Source organism: Aphelocoma coerulescens, chromosome 4 (genome assembly GCF_041296385.1).
Source record: "Aphelocoma coerulescens isolate FSJ_1873_10779 chromosome 4, UR_Acoe_1.0, whole genome shotgun sequence".
NCBI classification, from domain to species: Eukaryota; Metazoa; Chordata; class Aves; order Passeriformes; family Corvidae; genus Aphelocoma; species Aphelocoma coerulescens.
The window spans coordinates 51804634-51827434 of record NC_091017.1 but is presented as its reverse complement, the minus strand read 5'-3'; the positions used below and the strand labels follow the sequence as shown (position 1 = coordinate 51827434).

At 47.2% G+C, this 22801-nt stretch overlaps 1 protein-coding gene across 1 annotated transcript; it reads left to right on the top strand.

The window, feature by feature from the left end:
* The first annotated feature begins 3261 nt into the window (after positions 1-3261).
* On the top strand, positions 3262-6643 carry GSX2 (GS homeobox 2). Its single transcript, XM_069014093.1, has 2 exons — positions 3262-5325; positions 5523-6643. Exons 1-2 carry the CDS (start codon positions 4875-4877, stop codon positions 5861-5863), a joined length of 792 nt encoding a protein of 263 aa, XP_068870194.1. The 5' UTR covers positions 3262-4874; the 3' UTR covers positions 5864-6643.
* Positions 6644-22801: the final 16158 nt, after the last annotated feature.

Here is a 22801-nt window from a genome sequence, read left to right as displayed (position 1 = left end):
AAATCTCTCACGGAAAGGAAGGGCACCGGGAATCTACATTTGCGGGAAAAGGGGGAGAAGCTGCCTTCGCTCTCCTCAATCCGCGGTCAGCCCGCAAACCCTTGGGTGAGCGAACTGGCCGCTGCCGGGCTGCGAGACGGTCTCCGGAGAGAGGCTTCGCTCCCCTGCCCTCCGGGGCCGAAGAGGGAAAGGCGGATGCCCGAAGATGGGCATAGTTCGAGGGGTGGTGGGGTCTCGGCCTCGACTCTGCCCTGTTCCCCCAGGCAGCGAGGAGCTGGGCAGGCGGCACTGAGTGCTCACGTCCCCGGGGCACGGTTCCCGCTCGCAGCTTGGCCGCCTCCGGCCCCTGCCCTTAATGAGATTCTTTGAAATCCAAAAAAGCGAGATTTAATGTTACATCCTTATCTTTGGAGGAGCGCGGTTTTCTTGCCGCGGCGACGTCACTTGTTAAACAATCCGCGGCTGAGCCCCTGAAAAGAGAGGCATTGCACCCTTCGTGCTGAATACGCTTCTCAGTGCGCATAACGCCAGGGCCTTTTGATGTCTCACAATGCGTGTTACGCCCAAAGATTGTCTCTTTGGACAGATCTACAACGCTTGGCTTCATGTTTGGAAGTTAAATGGACAGCGAGGTTGTAGAAACTCCCACGCTTGAAGCTGGCGCAGACGCTTGGTACTTTCGCCTGTTACTTTCCATGAGTGAAAGCGGCAGGGGTGGAGGGAAGGGGCTGCTGGTTTAATCCGTGCTCCGAGGCAAAGGGAGGGGGGAAAGCAATCCAGACTTTTCCTCTCTTTTCTTTTCTTCAGTTTATTCTTTGGCAGCCTTAAAATAAGAGCTATGTGCAAAGCGTGCGCCCTGCCTAGGTAGCTTGTGTCTGGAAGTCGCTGGCAATGTTGCTGCTCCATGAAATCAAAATTTATGATTATTCAAATGTTGGGGACTGTGAAAAGAGAGGAAGAAAGAGAGAAAATTAATATTGCAGCTGTTCTTCTGATTAATGAGAGATAATTGCTCATGAAAAGTCACCCCTGTGGCATTTTGTTGTCTCCTGGATCTTTGTTCTTTTCCACTATTATTGAGGACTTTCTTGAAGACTAAGCGGTTCTTTTCAATTTTTGGTATTCAGAAAGTGTTGCTTGGTTACAGATAATGGAGAAATCTCGGGCTATATTGGGTAAGATGTGCCACAGACAGCAATATCACAATGCCAATTCAGAAAAGGATGGATACAAGTTAACGATGCGCTTTCAATAAAACATTAATAGACTTGTTCACGCTTTTATAATGACCTCCTTAATGGGAGCTGGGGGCAAGTCCTGTCTTTAGCTTACGTTCACTTCAGAAAGGCCGGCGTCGGGATTGCCGATCACTTTGGAAACTAATAGGAAATCAATGTTAGAGTAGCGAATAAATGCGATTATAGCACAGGAGCCCGCGGCCTTTCACTTACCCACGCACGGCTTTATTTTGAGCGGGACTTTCCCGTACGGGAACTGCCCCAGCCCGGGGCGCAGCCTGCCCAGCGCCACCGCCGGTCACCCCAGGGTGATGTTTGCGACCACGGCTGCTCTGCAGGTGTTGTTTTGAGTTTGTCGTTTTGGTTTTTGTTGTTTATTTAGGGGTTTTGTTTGGTTTTGGTTTTTGGGGGGGTTTTCTTCTGCTCGAAACGTATCCCCGGGCTCCAGCGTTTCCACTGAGGCAGCTCCTCCCGTGAACTCCGCGGAGATGCGCGCCTGAAAGCCGGCGCTTTCTCCGGGCGGGCATGGCTTTTTCTTCTGTCGAGAGCTGCGGGGGTTGGGGGAGGGAAGGGAAAGAGCTGCTTTTGTCATTTAAGCCGTGAATCTCTTCTACATAAAGGTGTTAGAGACATCTGGAAGAAAAGAGGGACCAGCACCCAGTCCTGCGCTCGGCGGACCAGGGGAGCGGCTCTGATGTTCTTTTTGAACTGCTCCACTTTCAAAAGAGGGCAATTTCGTTACATTCTCATTTGTTACACTGTCTTGAACTAAAGGCAGACAAAGCTATACTCTGTCACCCCGAGCAGAATGAAGGGAATCAAAGGATTTTCCCTTAAAAGGACTAATTTTCTCCTTGAATTATGAAAGTAATGGCTAGGTAACAGCCTGTGCTCTGTACCCAACTGCTTAATACCTTCTAAATCCTTCCACGTGGCTCTCCCAGTCGTAGCAATTAGAGCTCATTATAGGCTCATAAGAGCTCTCATTTCGGGGATTACTTAATGGACAATGAAATTTTATCGGACAGAATTATTGAAAAATAAAATTGTAACGAGGCCGATGTGATGTGGGCGCACGCCTTGCATCATTCCGCCTGGTTTGGGATGTCTTTGCTTCAAATGACTTCTTTTCTTGCTGTGGCTTTCAGTGGTGGGTTTTTCTTAGTGATTTCTCTCTCTCTTTTATCACAGCATTTGGTTTATTATAACAATTACAAATTGCAATTTTGATCCGACTCTTGCTCCGTCTGCCTTCCCTTACGACAGTCCCGTTCCCAGATCCACTCTATCACTGCAGACAGCTTTTTCCACTGAGGGTTTGGGGTTGTATTATTATTATTATTTTCATTTTCCAGAATAACCTCTCTTAAAGGAAAACAAAAAAAATTATTAATTTTTAAAATTAACATAAAAGGCAGATATTTCTTCAAATTTTCTCCAGATGTAGTTTGCTTTAAACGGGAAGAGCCGGACCAAAAAATGCCGTGCTTGTGCGCGGTGACCCTGACTAGAATCTCACCGGCCGCCCCGGAGCTCAGGAGGCAGAGCCCCCGGCTATCTCCGGGGCCGCGGACCTCAGGGCCTCGGCGGCGGCGCGGGAAGCGGTCGCTGGGGCTCCAGGGTTTGGAGTCTGCGAGGCCTTGGCTGAGCCCTGGGCAGCAGTTTGGGGAAAAGTAGGTGAGGTTGGAGCCGACCCGCCTAAACCCCGCGAGCCCCTAATTGTTGTCACAAGACGCGGGATTAGCGCATTGCTGGAATAGCTGTCTGTTTACACTCCGGAGCCCCCACCGGCCGGTAAACACTTTCTAATTGAATTCTAATCACATTCAAATAGCCACATAACCAGCCTCAGCTGCAATTCATAAAACTTTAATTGCTATCCATAAATCCTCAGATCACCGAGCGCAGAGTGTCCCTAAAAACGTTGTTGCATCGTGCCTGCCCAGGGAGGTGCGGGGGCAAAGGGGAGCAGGGCAAGGGGAGACCCGGCCTCTGCTCGGGGGGGGAGGGAGGGCGCTGCACAACGGCACTGCCCGCGGCAGGTTGGGGATGGGGACGGGCTAGCACGGCCGGGCGAGACCTGGCCCCTCTCTTAGCAAGGCTTGAGTTGCACCGCCAAGCCTCGCTGGTCCCGGGGCGAGAAATGCCGGCTTCACCAGAAGGCGGTTTTATTTTGCTGGGTTTAACAGCGGGAGAGTGGATGTGCGGGAGGTATGGTAGGATGTCCTCGGCTCGGCCCTTGCGCATAACCGCTTCTGAACACGTTTCTGCTATTGCTGCACTCCCAAGTTTCTGTTCAGCCTCCGGTAATCAGGCGTAGCCTGTGTTTTCTGCTTTAGAGCACAATTGTCACTTCCCTTTCCCGTGTCAAGTGGGATGGGATCCGCAGCCTGTTTTAAACGCCGCTTCGCATCTGCTAAACAAGAACGCGATCGTCCTTCTATTAACGATAAGTCTCTTCTTAAAGTCCCATAAAACAGGTCATTGGAAAATCGCGTAATATGCTGCGAATACCTTGGCTTTTTAATGCACTCTGAAATGCTTCGGAGCCACCGACCGTATTTAGCTGTTTATCCAATTTTACTTTGAATGATTGCTTCAGCAAACTTGGTGGAGATCAAAGAATCCCTCCCTGACATGTTCGCTTTTCATTAGCGCTGCGCACTGCGGTCCTGGAGCGGGCGGGGAAGTTCGCTTTAAAGTTTTCCGGTTTTATACCGTTTGGCTGAGGAGTGTCCAGATATTTGAAGGCTTTGTCCGTTGCAGTAATTGCCAATTTGGCAAGATTCACTCGAGGTGAAAAGGGCGAGGAGAAAAAAAATAAGCCACCCAACCCACCCTACATGCATATGTATGCGGAGGCACACAAACGCGCGCCATCCCTAACTTTATCTCTATGGCTGCATCTGTGTTTCTGGCTCCTCTGATGCAGAAAGGGCCTCCTGAAGGAGTCCTGAGTACAGGGAGTGGGCCGGACTGGGGAAAGGTGTTGGCTCCAGGCCTCCGTGGGATCCAGGGCCGTTTGGATGCTATTTTACTGGGGGTGACGGGGGCGGTGTCGAACATCTTGTTTCAGCTCATCACCTGCTCTCACCTCTCTTTCCCTTCCGGCGAGGGAAAGGAGCGTTCTCCACGGGGAAAACCCCCGCGCAGAAACTCCTTCTGATTAATTTTATCCCCAGCATCCCGGCTGTGTTGACAGAGGGACATGCCTGCGAGCGAGACGTGTGACGGGGCCGCGGAGCAGCCGCCCCCTCCTCGCTTTCTCTGCTCCTATAATTTATTTGAGGCGGAGGCAAAGGAGTGAAGTCATCGGGCAACAAGCAAGCACGCACAGTTTGTCCCCCTCCCCTACCCCGCTTTGCCCCCCCCGGCAGCCTCTCCTGCCGGCCTGAGAAGCCGGGGAGATTTAGATCTGCGAGGCTTTCAGCCATCACGTGTTTAAATAGTTGATATAAAACCCCGGCGCAGGGGATCCAGGCGGGGGGACTTTAAGACCAGCCCTCTCCAGGGACCCTTTTGTTCAGCTCTCAAACATAAGCACCTTCTCGACTCGCCAGGACTTCAGTGGCAACTTGGCCAAGAAGGAAAAGCCCGACTTTGGGAGAGCCGCCCCCGGCCTCGCAGCCCTCCGCAATGTCACGCTCCTTCTATGTCGACTCCTTAATCATCAAAGACTCCTCGAGGCCGGCTCCGTCCCTTCCTGAGCATCATCACGGCCAGGACTTCTTCATCCCTCTCAGCATGCCTTCTCCCCTCGTCATGTCGGTGTCGGGCCCGGGCTGCCCGTCCCGAAAGAGCGGCGCCTTCTGCGTCTGCCCGCTCTGTGTCACCTCGCACCTGCACTCTTCCCGCGCCGGCGGCGCCGGCGGAGCCATCCCTTTGCTCAAGAGCCAGTTCCCCACGGCCGCAGGCGAGGCCCAGTGCTGCTCGCGGACCGGCCACGCTCACCACCCGCCGCAGCACCCGCCGCCCGCCGCCTCGGTGCCCGCCGCCGCCCTGGGACACCCTGCGCATCACCCACCTGCCTGCGCCGCCACCACCTACAGCGTCAGCGACCCCCGGAGGTTTCACTGCCTCGGCATGGGTAGGAGCCCTGCGGCCGCCGGGGAAGGGGGGCAGCGGGAGAAGGGGTGCCCCCAAGGGAGAGTGGCTGCCCCGGGTCGGAAAGCTGCTGGGGAATGTCTTCTCTGTCTCTCTCTCTCTCTCTCTCTCTCTCTCCCTTTCCCCTCCCTCTCCCCCTTTTCCCTGTCCCGCTGAAGTTCGCATTTCTCTCCCGTCCAGGAGGGTCTGAATCCAGCCAAATTCAAAATGGGAAACGGATGAGGACTGCTTTTACCAGCACCCAGCTCTTGGAGCTGGAGAGGGAATTCTCCTCCAACATGTACCTGTCCCGGCTACGGAGGATCGAGATAGCCACGTACCTGAACCTGTCCGAGAAGCAAGTGAAAATCTGGTTCCAAAACAGGAGAGTGAAGCACAAGAAAGAAGGCAAAGGCACCCAGCGAAACTCGCACGGGGGCTGCAAGTGCAGCACCAGCCAGGGGCATTACCCCCGGTCGGAGGATGAAGAGTCTCTATCCCCCTCATCGGCTACCGAGGATAAAGAGATCTCCCCGTTATGAGCCCGGCTCGGAGCTCCGCTCCCGCCGCCGGGTCCCAGCCCGGAGCGAGGTGGCGGCACGGCCGCTCACCTGGCACCGCTGCCCACGGACGGCGGCCGGCTAACCTGCAGCGGGCTGGCCCTCCCTGCCGCGGAGGCTAATTGTCATCCATTCGCAGTAACAGAAAGATATATATATATAAGTATATTTTCGGAATGTAAGTGTTTTAGTCGTGGGAGTTCAACTAAAACGTTATTTATGTAACCCCAAGAGAGGGCACCTGCTCTTGCTAAAATGTAACATGGGACAGGGCTCGCATGGTCCAGGGTGCCTTCGTCTGTATCCCCACAGGCAATTTAAAGGAAAAAAACCAAACGCATTTCAAACCGAAAGGCGAGACATAAAAAAACTGAAAAGCAAACTAAAACCTGTAGACGACCTTCTGGACGGACTTCTTAACAAAAATAAGAAAAGACATAAAGATCGGCCGTTTGGGTCTGGGACGGCTGTTTTTCTGTGAATAGTTTTATATAAAAATTATATTTATATTTATTTAAATAAATGAGATCAGACGAGAATTTAATTTTTTTTCTTCTTACCCCCCCCTCCCCCAACTCCCCCTTCCTCCGACCAAGTGCCAGCCCGGTCGCAGCAGAGAAGATGGGCTGGCTGGGCAAGGTGCTTTTCTTTGCAGTCCTTGTCCGTCGTACGGTGAAAGCATCGCTGTGTATGTGTCAGATCTCCGTAAAGAGTAAAAATAAAAGCCATCGGCTACTAACACAAGCATGTTTTCTGTTCCCCTGTGACTCGGGACGGCTGGGGGGCGGAGAAGGGGGGGACTCCGCTCGGGCCGGAATGCAAATACGGCCGGTCTTCTGAGTCCAGCAGCCTTGTGTTCCTTCCCAGCCGGAGCCAGCGCACGCCCTCCCGGCGACTGACAGCTTTCTCCCGTCTGCGGGCCCGGCGGCACCGCACTGGGGACACGCGGCTGCCGCTGGCCCAGGGCCGCCGATCACGGCACGGGGCTGGGGCGAAGTTCTGTGCGCCGAAATCCCACACAGAGCCCCCCGCCCCGCCGGCCTGGTAGCCCCGGCTCTTCTCTCACCGAGGGGGCTGGCTGCACACGTCGACCCTTAACTGGGCTGAAACTCCGCTTAAGTTATTATACGGGTTGATGTTAAGCAGAGATCAGGGATTTTTCCCCCCCTCAGGGGCCGGAGCAGAGTTTGCTCTTTTCGGTGTTGATTCCATTAGGTGCCTTGACCAGGCTTAGGGAGAATATCTGAGTGCAAGCCCGTTAGGCTGAGACACGGCTGAAGTGCTCTGCAATCTGTGTTGGGCAGCTCCCGGCCACGGGTCCCATCCTGCCTCTGCCTTAGGCAGCCCATCCTCAGCTCCTTGCAGGAGAGTTACAGGGGCTAGTGCAGAGTGGGATGGACCTGGAGCTAGTCAGTCCCAAAGGAGCCCCTTTATAACTTTTTTTCCTAGTTCCTGCAGTACTGGCAGACACAATATATATACCAACCAATGTAAGCAAATCAGAAGTGCCTTTTGGTCATTATGTTCTTTCTCTCACCTTTTCCTTCCACTAATCCAATATACACTTTTGACTTCAACCTCCAAAACTGTACCAAAACATTTTCCATAAATAATTCCCTCAACAATCCCTCTATTTCTCGTGTTTGATCCCTAACTTCAGAGTTTCAGCTCAGAAGTACATCTCCAATTTGATTTGCCTGCAAGCACCCAGGATGCTGAAGAGAGAGGCAGCCCCAGTGCAGTGGCACTTGCACTGCTTGCCTGTCTTGGAGGAGAGGCCAGGTGCAGGGGCAGGGCTGGGGTGGGATGGAGAGCCTGGTGTGGGCAGTGCCCCACAGCCTGGACCAGCCTCAGGGCTTGGGACAGAGTCAGAGTCAGCACACCCACATCTAACAGGAAGGGAAAGGCAGGACCGAAGTTTCTAGCCTGGACTTGGAAAACAAATACAAAATCTCACTGATCCATATCACTACTATTTCACTGCCTGAGCTGACTATAGAGGCCAGCAGTCCACATGCCGGCTGAGTGGCTGGGGATGTTGTTCACCCAAGTGGCAGTCCTCTCATTTGCCAGGCTGGGAAGACAAAAGAGCCAAAGGCTTGAGGTTCTTGTGACTCCTTCCCAGGGGGACCTCATGGAGGGTCTGGCTGAGGAGGTTGTCTCCTGTTCCTCTAAAATCTGCTGAGGTGGAATCTCAAAACTGTTGATTCTCTGTTTCAGTTCGCCTGTGTCTAACTTGCTTCTATAATCACAGTGGGCCTTTTCCATCCTTGAAGCTCTGGGAGCAGGCATTAGTTCCACAGATACTGCTGCCCATCCTCTCAGCAGTGTCATCCCATACTGTAACAGGAGGGAGTCAACAGGCCTGCAGCAGCCTGAGAAAGCAAAGCTTTTCTGGGTGAGAAAAAGCATCAGTCTCTGAAATCTAAGACTGAAAAACTCTATGATATTTTGAAACTTCAAAGATACACTTGATAGAGTGTATCTTTTCTCAGTGTAACTGTGGAAACATACACTTCAGTGAATAAATTGGTATTTCCCTCTGTTTCTAGAAGATAAAGAGTAAGGTTTCTCACTGCAGTATTTAGTAATTTCTTAAAAATAGGATAATGAAGTTAGTTGATCTCTCATAGTAATCAATGCTTGCGTGTATCTTTCAAGGTTGAGAGGTAATTGTGGCTTATCATCATCATCATCATCACATACAAACTGTCATTGAGACAGTTAAGACAATATTTCATTTTATTTCAAAGTAAATGTTTCATGTAAAAAACTTTGGAAAAGAGGAATGATGCAATGGTTTGCCCCAACATATCTCAAAAAACTGATACAACCAGCTCAACCTGCACCTGGCACTGGGCAGTCAAAGTTGGTGTGACAGGAGCACCACTGCAAGTTGAACGCACCCTAATGTGCAGGAAAAGTATTGTAGGGTTTCCATGTCCAGCGTTCAACATTTTGAAATTTAGGCAAATTTACATTAAAATGTCTTGGGTTTTTCCTCCCCCTCCCATTTCCCCCCCCCTACCCCCCCTTCTTCTTTCTATCCTTTCTTTTTCCTCCCACATAATGTGAAGTGCAATTTTTTCCCCCTCACTCATCCAGTGCCTAAGATAGGCAGTGTTCAGCTCCTGATGGAGCTCATCCTGGCATAACTTGGTGGCAGAGGAGTTGCCTGTGTCCTGGGTGGATTTCAGGTATGGGACAGCCCCTAATGCCCCTCTGGCTTGCTTAGCCCCCCCAGCAGCTGCTGTGCTGGGCCCCCCACAATCAAGGATCCACAAGAGGAAGGTCGCACACCTAAAGCCTGAGGGTTTGCACAAGAGATGCAAGACATGTTTGTGTGAGTGACCCTGTTACTGACCTTCTGTATCCTGTTGGGTTAGCATCTCTCCAGAAAAGTTTTGTCATCGAGATATTTATTTACTCTTTTCAATTACAAAAAAATCAGAGGATGAAAACATCCATCTTGAGGAGTTTCCCTGACCTTGGTCTGCATGGCTGATATCAGACTCATGGCACTGACTTCTCTGGTTGTGGGGTTGAACCTGCTTCCATGCCCTGATCAGATGTGTTAGCCCACAGGCAGCATTGGCCATGGGCTGCTGGAACTCCGCAGTGCTGAAGACACCACACTCCCTCAGCTGCTCTTTTGAGCCATGCCCTGAAGTCCCCACGGGTGCTGCTGAAACCTTTCCCTGCTGTCTGAACTCTTGCCCCAATGTCCATTGCCAGCATCTCACACTTCTACCCTGGACATGGGGAAGTGGAGGCCCTTGGGGCAGCTCCTTGCTTCCACCCGTGGTGTAGTTGGGACACGGTGGCAGGTACACTCCAGAGATTCCCAGACCGAAGAGCTCAGTGTTCTGGCCGGCTGCACATCCTCCGTGGGTTGGATGGGGCAGGCTGGGCTTCATCAGTCAGGCCACAAGTACTCACGGAGCGGAGGGCTCACAGTGCAGGGATCCAGGCCAGGGGACTGCAGGAAACTTTCCTTCCTCAGTACCTCCGGTTTGGAGCTGGGGCAGAGAGAGGACAGGCTATCTAATCCGGCTGCATTCACCTCTAGTTTGTCCTAGTTTCCTACTCCCGCCCCTCCCGCTCACCTAACGACCCCCCGGGACACGGCCTCGGGTGCGGCTCCCCGGTGCCTGGTGCTGCCCTTGCAGGCAAGGACAGCCGAATCGGCGGCAGCGCTGCTCGGCGGCTCAGCTGCTGCGCGGGGCTCTTTTTCCATCTTGCACGGTTCAGTCGACGGCGTAGCCGCAGGACGAGGCCACTGCCAGAAAGGATCAGGCCCATTGGGAGTTTCCGTGGTGACCATGGGGATAAGACGGCCAGGAAGGGGCGAGTCCTATTACCACCGCTCCGGGACCCCAGCGAGCGTTCTGACACCAGCTCGGAGGACGCGGGGCAGGGCGGTGAACACTCCCATTCTGGATCCGAAGCCTAAAGATGACCGCATGCAGTCCTTCGGGAAAGAAACCGGGCCAAAAAACTTTTTTTTTTTTTTTTCCACTACTGCTGTTGCGCAAGTTTCGGCGGCTGCTCGAAAAGCATGCTAAGTAAGGGTGCGGGAAGCGCACCCCGCAGCCTCCGCGCACTTCTGTCGGCTGAACGGGGTCTCGGTCTGGGCGAGAAACCCCGGGGAAGGTTGGCAGCCCGGGCCCGGGGTTCCTGGGTGGGTCCCCCGCCGGTGACGGAAAGCCGTGCGCCGGGCAGCTGCCGGGGAGTCCCGCATGACAGCGGAATAACAAACAGCCCGAACCCACTATGCCACTCGGAAAACCTCGGGGCGTGTGTCCGCGCTGCAGCGCGCTCAGCCTCGCCGTGAAAGGGCCGATTTCACGCAGGATCTGCTCCGCATCCCTCTCCGCCCCCCTGCGCGCCTCCCAGCCGGCCCCGCTCAGGGCGATGCGCCGGCCTCGGCCCCTCCGCGCCTCCCCCCTGCCCCGACCCCAGCCGGCGTGTCCGGCGGGATTTAAGCTCTTGGAAGCGAACCCAAAGAGATCGGAAGCGTGTGCTGTGTGCTCTGGAAAAATAACTAGCTTCAGATTAATGAAGGAGTGACAATTTCAAGGCTAACGTTGGCACTGCCCAAGCCAGAGCGTGGGGAGCTCGCCAGGCTTTGCTTTATATTGTCTGCTTTTCTGAAGAGCAGACAAAGATGGATAGAGAGACATTGAAAAGCAGGAGGCGTATTTCAAACAGTTCAATAAAGAGGGTTGTCACTTAAAGACAAGAACCATAGTGCTTTGATGACTTTGTATTAGCCTTACCGTTTCAAATAAGTGACTCTACTCTCTTTGCGGAATTCACCGAGTTTTAGTAGATGACACTTCAGTGAAGCCGCTTTAGACAGGAATGAGAGCTCGTAACTGTGGGGCAAAGCTTCTCTTCGGGAGGGTTTTACGTAGAAGATTGCTGACCCGGAGCTGCTTTTTTCTTCCCGTCCTTAAATTAAGGAACCTCGGTAAAATCGAGGTTTACAATTTTCGTGAAACCGCTGTATAAAATAGGGGATAACGCTCCGCCTGCGTGTGAATTTAAAGAAGGCGAAAGGGAGACTTCGACACCGCCAGCGAGAAACGCTGCCTCCCGGCAGAGCCCGGCAATACAGGGGCGGTCTTTCCAAACCAGTAGCTACACGCTCGGAGGAAGCACCGACACAGGGTGTTGGAAATAAAGTTGTATGGAATCCCCCAGGCAGACCACGCGTGTTCCCACCCGCGCCGAGGCACGGTCCCGCGTGTACGCGCAGTCTCTCCATGGTCGTGTCCCCTCAGGTCCCCGGCCCTTCCCGCCGTGTTCTGGTGGGACGATACCTTTCGTCTGTCCGGGGGGGCAGCCGGGCTGCCACAGCCCCGGAGTGTCCGCGGTGGGAAGGGAAGGACGTGGCAGCCCTGCTGGGGGAGATTTTGCTGCCAAAATCGTTAATTATTTCATATATATAGATGTAAAATCTTTTTTTAAGATGGGGACCCCCGATCGCTGCAGCCCCCCAGGCTTTGAAGGCACAGCGAAAGGGCTTCACTGTGGGTTTGAGAGAACCATTTAGTCACTGTTTCATTAGGCACTATTTGAACCTTGCAACATGTGGTAATTTCTGGGGCAAACTGAAAAGGGGGGATTATGTAGGAGGGACACAAGGAAATTAGCTAACGGTTAATTTAACTCGTTTTCTGGTAGAATTTTCGATACATTCCTAATTGACTGAGGAGGCAGGTGAAGTCTTCAGTTCCAGGCAGACTCATTCACGGTGAGAATAAATGGCTCTTTTTCAACTCTCACTGTTCACAATATATCATCAGGGAAAAGACATGTAATGAATATGTTGATTTAGGGGTTTTTTATCATTATTATTAATGGAATTACACCCTGCTACGCAGGTGTGAGGGTAAAACCTATACTGCGATGAAATCAGATTAACAATGAAATGAGAATTTTATTAGCTTTCTATGTCATATAGACCTGGATTTAAACTGTCAAAATAAGAAACAAGAGGGGGTGGGGGGGGGAAAGTTAAGTCCGAAGAAAACAATACCAGTCAATGGGCAGAAGTAGTAGCTTGGATTCCAAACGATAATTAGATGTAATTCACGGTGAATATTGACACTCCGTACTCTACACCATTTATATCAAATAGAGAATGTATGATTAGCCCATAATAATAAGAGATTAGCAAATCTCTTTTGAGCCCGGGGTTTGCCAATTAATCCTTACCACACCAATTTACAGTGAAACGGGAACACTTGGTCATAAGGTCCGAGGTTTAATAAAAGGTCGTGTCGGAAATAAACTCTGTCCGACATTCCTGCCGTGTTAGCAAAGGGAAAGGGATCCGGCCAGATCGGAGTGTCCCGGGCGCGTTTAGGAGCAGCCCGGGGAGCAGCGGAAAAGGAGCTGTGATCCTGCACCGGGCAGCTTCGGACAGCGGTGGGTTGGAGGTGACCCTGTGCTGGGGGCGGTGGGCTGGAGGTGGCCCTACGCCGGGGGGTGCTGGCGGCTGCGCTACCTGCGCGGTGTGCGGAGGTGTTTGGCGCAGCCGGGCAGGACCCGCCGTCGCCACAGGAGCCCGCCACGTCTGCCAAGGGCCCCTTTGTAACCTGCTATAGAAAACGGAGGTATTCTGCATGACAAAGCCCAATTAAGCTCGCTATTCAGGACTTCTGCAGCTGGTAGCCCATTGGGAGAGTGGGAGGAAACGCGAATATATTCATTATGCGAAGGGGCGGTGAAAAGTACCAACAACCGCGGGTCTGGGTTGGGTGTTGGGTATGTTTGTTTGGTGTTTTATGCGTCATTCCCGTTATCTATATATGTAATTTGGTGGCAGGGGTGGTAGGAGGAGGAGGGGCGGGGTGGGCGCCGCCCGGGGCGTACAAGTCCCGGCCTACGGAGGCCCCGGCGGGCCGGGTCTCACTCACAGCGGCAGGAGCATCCCCTTGCAAAGAGGAGCAAGGAAAGCTGCCTGCCAGGCTGCAGGACAGGGCTGTGAAACTGTCGATTAATATACTAGCAAAGCTGTCGGTTTCCTGTAAGAATTCTCTCTCTCTTTCTTAATTGTCACTCAACAGGGGTCAACTGTGAACTGCCAAGGGGCTTTCACAGGCTGAGTGGCATGAAACCCCGGGGTGGACTGAAGGCCATCCAGACAAAATACTGGAGACCTAACATTTAGACTGACCCAGACAATTCATTTATTCATTTGCTTTCCAGTTCTACCTTCCTGAGCCAACAGGACATAATATATGCATAGCTGTAGTTGGTATGTAAAACACAATTTCATACCTCAAAATCCAAAGTGTCTGAGAAATATCTTACATGTTGTAGTCATCTTACTCTAAATAATCTGACTCCTATAATAGCAGAGGAGTTTTAGTTCAGACCTATGTGCTACTGCACAGACAGCTGTGCTTGGAATCACAGTCTTCAACCCTGACCACCAACGCATACATGTGAGCACAGATCATTCCCTTTCCTTCTGTAGAAGTATAATATGACAATTCAATCTGTTTTTATGCTATGAGTGCTTGCAGTCTTCTCAAAATTGCATGAAGTTTAAGCCAGAATGTGGTCAACCACACATGCAGGAGATGCAAATAGGATTAAGTCAAGGAGCATAAGACATGTAAAATGCATTTGAACAAAACTTGGTATTCTATTTTTTCTCCAGTATGTTTAGATTTCAGCTAACCTACCACCCTTATTGCATTCTTCTAGAACAGTTTTCAGAGTAGCCATGGCCTCAAATCCTCAGGGCTGCTACAGAAAAGCAAGTAGACATCCCCAGTTTAGGTACTGTGAAGGAGAGAGACATTCCTTTTTGTTTCAGTTCCCTTGAAAGACCAGTCCTGGCTTTTGACACATCTTCTGGAATAGATAGACAGGGATCCTATGCTGACTTGGATTGAACTAGTAATCATAAAGACACTGCTATGTCTTTAGACATGTGCTTGACTCAACCGAATACAGGAGAACAGTGTAGGTGAGTCAATCTTGCTTGTCTAAAATCTGTAATAACCCTGAGGGGAGCTAGAAGAGTAACAAAAAATTGCTACTTGATGCCATTAAGATCAGTTTTAGTTTTGCTGTCATAATTTTTATCCACTTCCATAGTTTTGTTTTGAAATCACATTTTTTGACAGTCAAATGGAAAGCCATAAGGAGGGGTTTTTGTTGTTTGTTTTTGTTGTTATTGTTTTTAAGCACAACCTGCCAATTTCATATTATCAGTTTAAAATCATTATTGAAATGCTGCTGCCATTAAGAAAAGATCACAAGAGTTTTTGGGTGTTTTGTTATTGTCTATTTTCTCTTGCTAAAATGTTTTTCAAGGTCTGATTTTTCTTTTATAATTAGTGCAGGACTGAGTGGGTTTAGGCAATGTAGAGTTTAATAGGTTGTGGCAGTTCAATGCACTGGATTTCTAGCAAAAGTTGTCAAATTGCAGTAAAGTTGTCAAATTTTTTCTCTTTTCGAATTGCTACTAAATATGAGTAATGACTGCATGCACAGAAAGTAGCTCTCAAGCTTTTTTATTTTTTCTTTCTTAGGCAAAGGTAAAATTCATTGAGTTCCAAATGCATCTTACTCCCCACTAGTCTGCCTCAGCAATGGATTTCTTCTTGAGACAGTCTCCCAGTTTGTGATAAAATGAGCAGACCTTTTTATCTTCAGAACTAACTATCAGAATGAGTTTAAGCTAGAAATTTGATTTAGGGATGCAATTCAGACCTTGCAGGTTAGCTGCCATTATAGATGAGCTTGAGAAGAAGGAAAACCCCAGCGAAAGATCTTTTCCAAAACAGGCACTGAATCCCTCAGACTCCTTGATTTGGGACTTGATACTTTTGGAAATATTCAGGATCAAGACTGACATCATCACCTTCATAGCTGGAGGGTTTCTTTATTGTCTGTACTATCATCATAGGTAATAGAGCCAGCAGTTATTTTGCCCTGTGTCAGGAGGTGTCTCCATGGGGTGGCAGGACAAGTCCCCTGACAAAGTGCTGATCTGAGCCACTTGATGCTGATGAGATTGGAGAAGCAGTACTGGAGCTCACCATCCTGAGGGTATAGGCATTGTGCCCATCAGACAAGCAAAGGGGGTGATGTTACTTTTTGCATTGAGGGAAATCATGTACAAGCTAATGAAAGTAAATCCTGAGAAGTGCAGGCTGCCGGAATGATGGGTCAGCCCTGTTTATGCTGGAGTTTCAGGAAAGAGGACAGTGTTGTTGCTGAAAAGGATGGCCTTTGCCTCTGGTCATTCATAGTTCTCTGGACTGTCCCATGGTTTGCTCTTTTTTCTTTCCTATGGAAACTTCTGCCCTTGCCTTCATTCCATTTCTTGAAAAATACAAAAAAATCAGAGGATGTGATCAGGTCATCCTGTTTATACCCCTGCACCTACATGGGAGGAGAGAGCATCAGTACATCTGTATGACTTCTACACTTTTCTAATTGACATTGGCTAATAGATCCCAAAATTGCAGGGGAGCTGAGTGGTTGGGACAAGCTTGAGAGACAGACAGGGGAAGGTTCAGACAGATCGCTGTCATAAACTTAATCTCTTTAGAATATGAGATTTACAGTATCAGCTGCTGGCAGAACCTGCACTCCCATAGCTGCTAGGTCAAAGTTGAGATGGTTTAAAAAAAACCTTCAGTGTAAATGCAGACTTTGAAAGAATTTATTCCTGAGGAAGACTTTTGCTGTGCTTGAGATACAGGAGTATCAGCCTGAAGCCATAAAGCTGACATACTTTGGTGGTCCTTTGCCTATAAGAGCTAGGGGGTTTTGACTTAAAAGGAAAAGACTTGCATAAAATTACAGGAAGAGGAGAGAGTAAACATAGTGCATATTTAGAGCAACACTGATCTGTTGTTGTTTTCATAACTGTTTTTTTCCCCTTGTTAGTCTTGTGTTTAATTCTTCCCATACTCTAAAGAGAAATGGAAAAGATTCACTATTTTTTTCCTTATTTTAGTGTTCTCCCCAATGCCCTTCCCACCAAGGCAAACTCCAGGGCATTTGAAGAAATTTGACATTTGAAATTAAAGACTATTTTTTGTGTAAAAGGTAAACAGGAAATATACATGCTTGAAAACTATTTCTGTCTTACCCTAATTTAGAATGGCCAGCTTCAACTTCCCCAGCTTCTGCAGCAAGCTGCAGTTCTCAGCCAGCATGTCCCCCTCTGTATCTTCACCTTGGCTTTTCCATTTCATCTTATTCAGGTTTCAGCTTATCTTGAGGGAACTTGTGAATCTTCTAGATCACATTTTGCAGCAATATTTTTTTTTTTTTTTAATTTTCATAGGAAAGCAGGCTGTATTATATCCCAGCCTGTCTACTACATAATGCTATCTTTCACAGAATTACCAACACAGAAAAAACTGGTTTTGCTGGATTTGTGTTATTCCCTTTTTCTTTCTGGAGGTCATTTAGGAATGAGATAAGGAAATGCTTCTCTTTCACTTTTTAAGATCTTTACTTTCTGGAAACAAGTGGAATAATGTCAGGAAATGGTTTATTATTCTTTTGCTGGTTTTATACGCATACGTTCTATTAAACATGTGCGTGAACTGTTCTTTCTGCACACTGAAAGCAACTGTAGAAACACTTAGGAAATTTTGTGTTTGAAAAGATTATTTACTAATCAAAATGGTATACATTTGCAAAGGCATGTTCTTGGCAGGGGACGCCGGCGAGCCTACAGAATTAACAACTCTACAGATGGGCAACATCCAGGTCTGAAACAAGGAGCGAAAGAAGACACGGTCCAGCCAACTCCGAGGGAGGGACTTTAATGGGAAACAGTCATTGGACCAATTTGCTCCAAGATAGAATTTGAATTAATGCCACCTAATGGAGAGTGGGAATCATTGCAGCAGAAGAAAAGATGGAAGTTTGGAGTCAGTTCGAGGGAGTTGGGTGGTGGTTTCCCCCTGGGCTCTCTTTGGAAGGTATGGTGAAAGCAAAATGTGAAAGTTGAAAAAAAAACCAACTGGAGAACAAAAGTTTTCCCTAAGAAAAGGAGTATTTTGATTCACTGGTGATTTTACTGTTCAGGCTGCCAGAGTGTATAAAAGAGAGAACAGGAATGACCATCAAATCAAAGAGGGGAAGGGGATTTGAAAACTTCATTGTTATTGTAGCTAGAAGAGAAAATGGCACAACATGAATCCATTCTAGGGGCAATGATTGTAAATGAGAAAGGGAATGGCACAAAGGTAACCCTTTCCAGTCCTAACAAGGTACACTTGTGTGGTCCTAACACCCTTTGGCTCTCTATTTTGTGTAATTTGCTGGTTCCTCTGCTAGAATGACTGCACACTTGTAGCCCTGCAGCAGAGAATTAGCAAATACATCTTCATCTTTGGAGAACAAAAGTTTCCATTGTAAGTAAATTAATGCTGATCAATAAATATATTTTAACTGTTCTACAGCTTCATGAAAGTGATTTTACAGTGACTAAAACAATGCTTTCTGTATAAGCCTATTCCATCCACTTAGAGCACTCAAAAAATGGGATGTTTTTGCTAAGATGAACTGTTTTCTCAGCAAAAAAGGTCGAGGTACAAACTTTTCAAACCCTGTGCCTGGCTCAGATATGTGCAAACACAACTGGAGTTACAAACAAACCTTGAAGTGTCCATGCAAACATGAGTTTGCACAAGCAAAGCAGGATGTCTACGTAAATGGGAGTTTGCTCACATACACTAGCTAGCTGGAGCAGAAAGCAGCATGAAAGTTTTGCTTCAATTATTTTAGAAAGTGAAGCAGGATGGTGATATTTGCCTGGGCCTCTTCATGCTGTTGGCCATTTCCCACCCTCCTGGGAAAGCACTGAGAAGGCTTTGCTGGTTTGTAGGCAGAGCTTGGTGGGCTTGTAAACAGCTAGAAGAAAAGTAAAAAACGGAATTCAGGAGTGAATTACAGCAAGGGTCCAACGGATCCCTATGGAAAAACCTCTGGGGACTGTTAGAGAGCTGTTGACTGTTAGAGAGCTGCTAAATCTTAAAGCCAGAGTTGGAGTAGGGCTGCAGCAGGACTGAGCGTAAGTGTGGGCCAAGGTGAAAGCCAAGTCTCCCCAGTCAGGTGATCCTCTAACTCTCATGGTAAATTTTTTGTAGACCACTGAATTTGTTAACAGAATTTGTTAGAAATGGATTACAAGATTTTGTGACTACTATAGATATCTACGTATCTCTCTATATATCTCTACATACACACTTGGCATATTATCAGAACACTCAGAAAATGACAGCATTATACATCTTTTAGCAAATAAATGAAAATTTTAAGATATACTTATGGGGGAAAATATACCTAGGCTAATTTTATAATGTAGATTACATTTTTTAAAAAAAGATATGTAAAGATAAAAAGGAGATGGGATGGGTGATGGCTTCACTTCTAGGCCTCAATTAGGTCTTCCATCTAACACAAAAAATGCTTGTATACTTCTGTTTTAATTATCCATGCCAGAGGAATTACCTATTTTTCCTAATTTTCATTTTTCAATACTTTCTGGTACTTAATCTAAAAATGCTCCTTTTTTAGGGCCCTACTGCCCTTCTGCTATTATGGTATTTGGAAGTTACCCACCATGTATGTATAGCCACTGATCTCATGTTAAATTTATTATCAGTATTCTGAGTCAAAGGAATAGGTTTTGAAGCACAGGAGAAAACTGGAAGTGCTATGTGCTGAAATAAGGGCAATTGTTTATTTGAATGGATCACAATGCATTCGCGCTTCTCAGCAACATGAGGGCAAAATAATTTTCCAGATATGCAGGTTATGAAAGAGCAGGAGGTGCTAACGTGTTGTCGAAGTGAAATGTATTGTCTCTGAAGGTTTATACTCAAATGCAAACCTGAAGAGACTTATGTTGGTATTGCTTTCAGATATCCACAGGAAAATGAGCTAATGCATTTATGCAGCAATGGCATCATCACCAATGCTGTGGGCAACCCAGAAATAACAGCAATGCAGGAGAATTTCTATCAGCTTTCTTTTTCTATTCTTCTAAGGCTTCATTAGTCCAATATTAACCCTCAAGGAACCAAACTACTTTGCTGCATTTGCTATGCAGAGCAAACTGACCTTGATTCAAAATAGTTCTCTGCTAAAATTGTAGGGAAAGCTGTCACTGTTTTTATAGTGCTGTAGCTGATTTTATTTATTTATTTAAGTTTCTCAGTTTCTTGCATAAAGTGGTGTTTGCTGGAGCTTCCTCCATCTGTTTCTTAGAGAACAATTACTGACAATCTTGTTCTTATGTTGAGTGAGGAGGATGAAAATAATGCACCACTGAGTACAGATGATCAGAGATTAGACCAAAGGCCAAGTTTTGCAAATGCTATTGTCTCTGTTACTCACTACTCAAGATCAGCCCAGTTTGAAGGACTGCTGCTGAATGCTGATACATTTGTTTATACCCTTGAGCCATCTGCCCTTTTGCACTCAACAGATTGCCATTCCAGTGTTCTATGTCTCCCTATACGTTACCCAAAAGGTTTGGAAGAGAGAAGTGTTTCACTTTGAGGAATGCCTACTCTTCTAGAGCATGTTCCTCTGAAACCAGTGACAAAGCACTCCTTGATTTCATTGACTGCAGGGTCAGTTTCTAAGCTAATATTGACTGACATAAGAACTTTGAGAACTTTGGGCATACAAACCCTAGACTGTAATGTCGCACAAGACAGCTATTCTTATTATATGCTTCTATGCATTGTCATACATTACTCCTCAAACACCTACATTTTCAAACAACAACAACAAAAAAGAATGTGCTTTACTAAATGCTCAGGGAGAGAATTTTTATACTGAATTACTGTGCACACTAGATTTTACTGTCATTTTGTGGACAACAGACCCTTGGCTTTGAGATCCAGGTATACTACTAAAGCTTTACTGCAAATTTTGAGAGATACATGTATTTCTGGTATTAATCGTGAAAACTTGCAGCCTTTGCTCTGAAGATGGTGAGGCACTGTAACAAGTGCCCATTCATTCAAAAAAGTCCAGAAAATACAAATGCAAAAAAAAAATTTACACACAGTAAGACACCTTCGGTGGAAATGCCATTTGTTATGTTTTTTTTCTTTCAAGCAGAAATGTGAACAAAGGTTATTTTCTCTTAATACTGAATGGTAACAATTTAGCACATACTTGAAAACAACTTTAGCTTAAGCACAACAACCCAAGGAAAAATAAATAACATGTAAAAAGCACAGGTTTTGTCCATTTTAGCATACTTATTTTCCTTCAGGGACTGTATTCCAGCCTGCTTAAAAAAACTCTTAGATGGGATGCCTGAAGTGAGACAAAATGAACTCTCACTGGCAGGAAGAAAAAAACCAAGTACAAGAATTGGCAATGCTACATATTTTACAGGGTGTCAGAGCTGCCTGTTATTTCACATTTCCTCAGACTGCAAAAATGTGAGAACTGTCAAAAACAAGACAGCCACCCACCCTCTGCTCTAAGTAATGATTATAAAATGTTGTAAGCATGCCTCGACATTTACATACATACTTTCTTTTTTATTTTTTTTTTGTTGATGAAATTGAGTATACAGCATTGTCAAGGGAATATTTTTTACCTTTAATGTGCCTAAAATACTCAGCAGCATGTTCAAATTCTTTGGAAAGCAGTCATTACACTGCATAGAGGATTTCAGGTTGAAATACTCAAAGAGCATTAGAGAGAGCGACACACACATTTCACTGTAAGCAAACATTTCTGTCGCTTTGAACACAAAAGATGTCTTGTTTATAGTATTTCAAGTGAACCATTCTAGAGGTACTGTAGTGGATTTACAAGATGAGTTGACAGTGCTATTGTTAATCCCACTCACCAGTGTAAGTGTACTGGGATTTCCCCTTGGGAACCTAGTCCAACAGGCCTTTGAATCAGAAGACTTTCTTATTTGATGATTTCTTTACTGACCTGGTCCTCCTTCTACTCTGCAATAGGTCAGCTAAAGGCATGTGCTCTAAAGAGAAATCTTGAGAGTAGTTTCTAACTAGAGGTAACAGGGGATTGATGCTCTTAGTATTTCATGTCCATTGCATTTCTCATCGCTATGGCTATACACTGGAAATGTTCCCTTTTAATTAGAGAATTCAATATTGTTTGAGCCCACTTCAAAGGTTAAGCATGTGATTAAGTGCTTCCCTGAATCACTCTCTGGAGACACCTCTCTCTTTCCATGAATGCAGAGGTGACAAACTCAGCTTGAGTACCTGCACACAGAAGGCTAGTGCTGGCTACTCTACATTCCTTCTTGGTGGATATGACTGTAAAAGAAGGCTAGACAGTTTTTCATTTTCAGATTGCATATATCAAGCCACATCAGCCAGTGTCTTTCTCTCCTGGTCTGTCTGGTGGCATAAAAACCTCATTCAAACTGGCTTTACACTCCCTTGAGCAAATTCTGCTGCTCATTATGCTACAGCTCTGAAGGCTGCAGCAGTGGGTGTCTTCTGCTCACAAGTTTGTCTGACGCTCCCGCTTGCTTTCTTACTACTAAATGTTAACCCTTAGTGTTTGGGAGAAAAGTAATTTTGGATGTATTCCATGCCAGCTCAGAAACTATTATGAGATTTTCCTACATTTTTTCCCATTTTATTTGGTCACAAGGTAGTGATGTAGAAAGACCTGGGAGAATTTTTCAGGTGTAGAGTTTTTTTATGTGGGTGGGAGGTCTGTTGTCCAGTCCTGCCCTCTCTACATTCCTTATATTCATCTTCACCTCTGTGAACTTTATGGATCTTCCTGGGGAAGGTTACTCCTTAGAGGAAGTAGTAACATCTCAAAGGGGTTTTGTTTAGGATCAGGTGCTCTAGCAGAGGAAACCCTGAATAATTTGACTTAGGAATAGCAGTTATGGGCAGATGCATAGTCAGTCTGGTGTACTGACTAGACATTAGTCATTTGGTAGGCAAGAAAGTAAACCCACTGGCCAAAAAATGTAGAATGAGTGAGATCAAGCCTCTTGCTTCTCCCTGTTCCTCCATCCCCATCCAACCTGTACGATGACTGTCAGAGTGTGGAGTGTGCTTCAGAGTGAACTCATCAGAGCAGCTCACGGTTGCTGTATGGCAAGTACGTCAGGAAACAATAGGGACTGGGGTTTTCTGCTCTCACCATCATAAAGTCAAGAGCTATTGAGGGAACGCTGCTCACGCAGTCTTGGCAAAGAGGCAAAGATTGGGCAGAAGCCTACGAGGCCTGATTGGTATCTACTGCACTATTTTGACAACTTTATAAGAAAAAAAGAGAGGATAGTACCAGATTTATCTAATACATCAACTTCTGTGAAGTTTTAGTTAGAAGCACCTTTGAACATGATATAGATTAGTTACAGATGGAGAGCATACATACAGGATACAATATTACATA

Coding starts and splice junctions, on each gene's coding strand:
- GSX2 (XM_069014093.1), top strand. CDS start 4,875: ATGTCACGCTCCTTCTATGTCGACTCCTTAATCATCAAAGACTCCTCG. Junction 5,326..5,522: donor GTTTCACTGCCTCGGCATGG/GTAGGAGCCCTG, acceptor TCTCCCGTCCAG/GAGGGTCTGAATCCAGCCAA.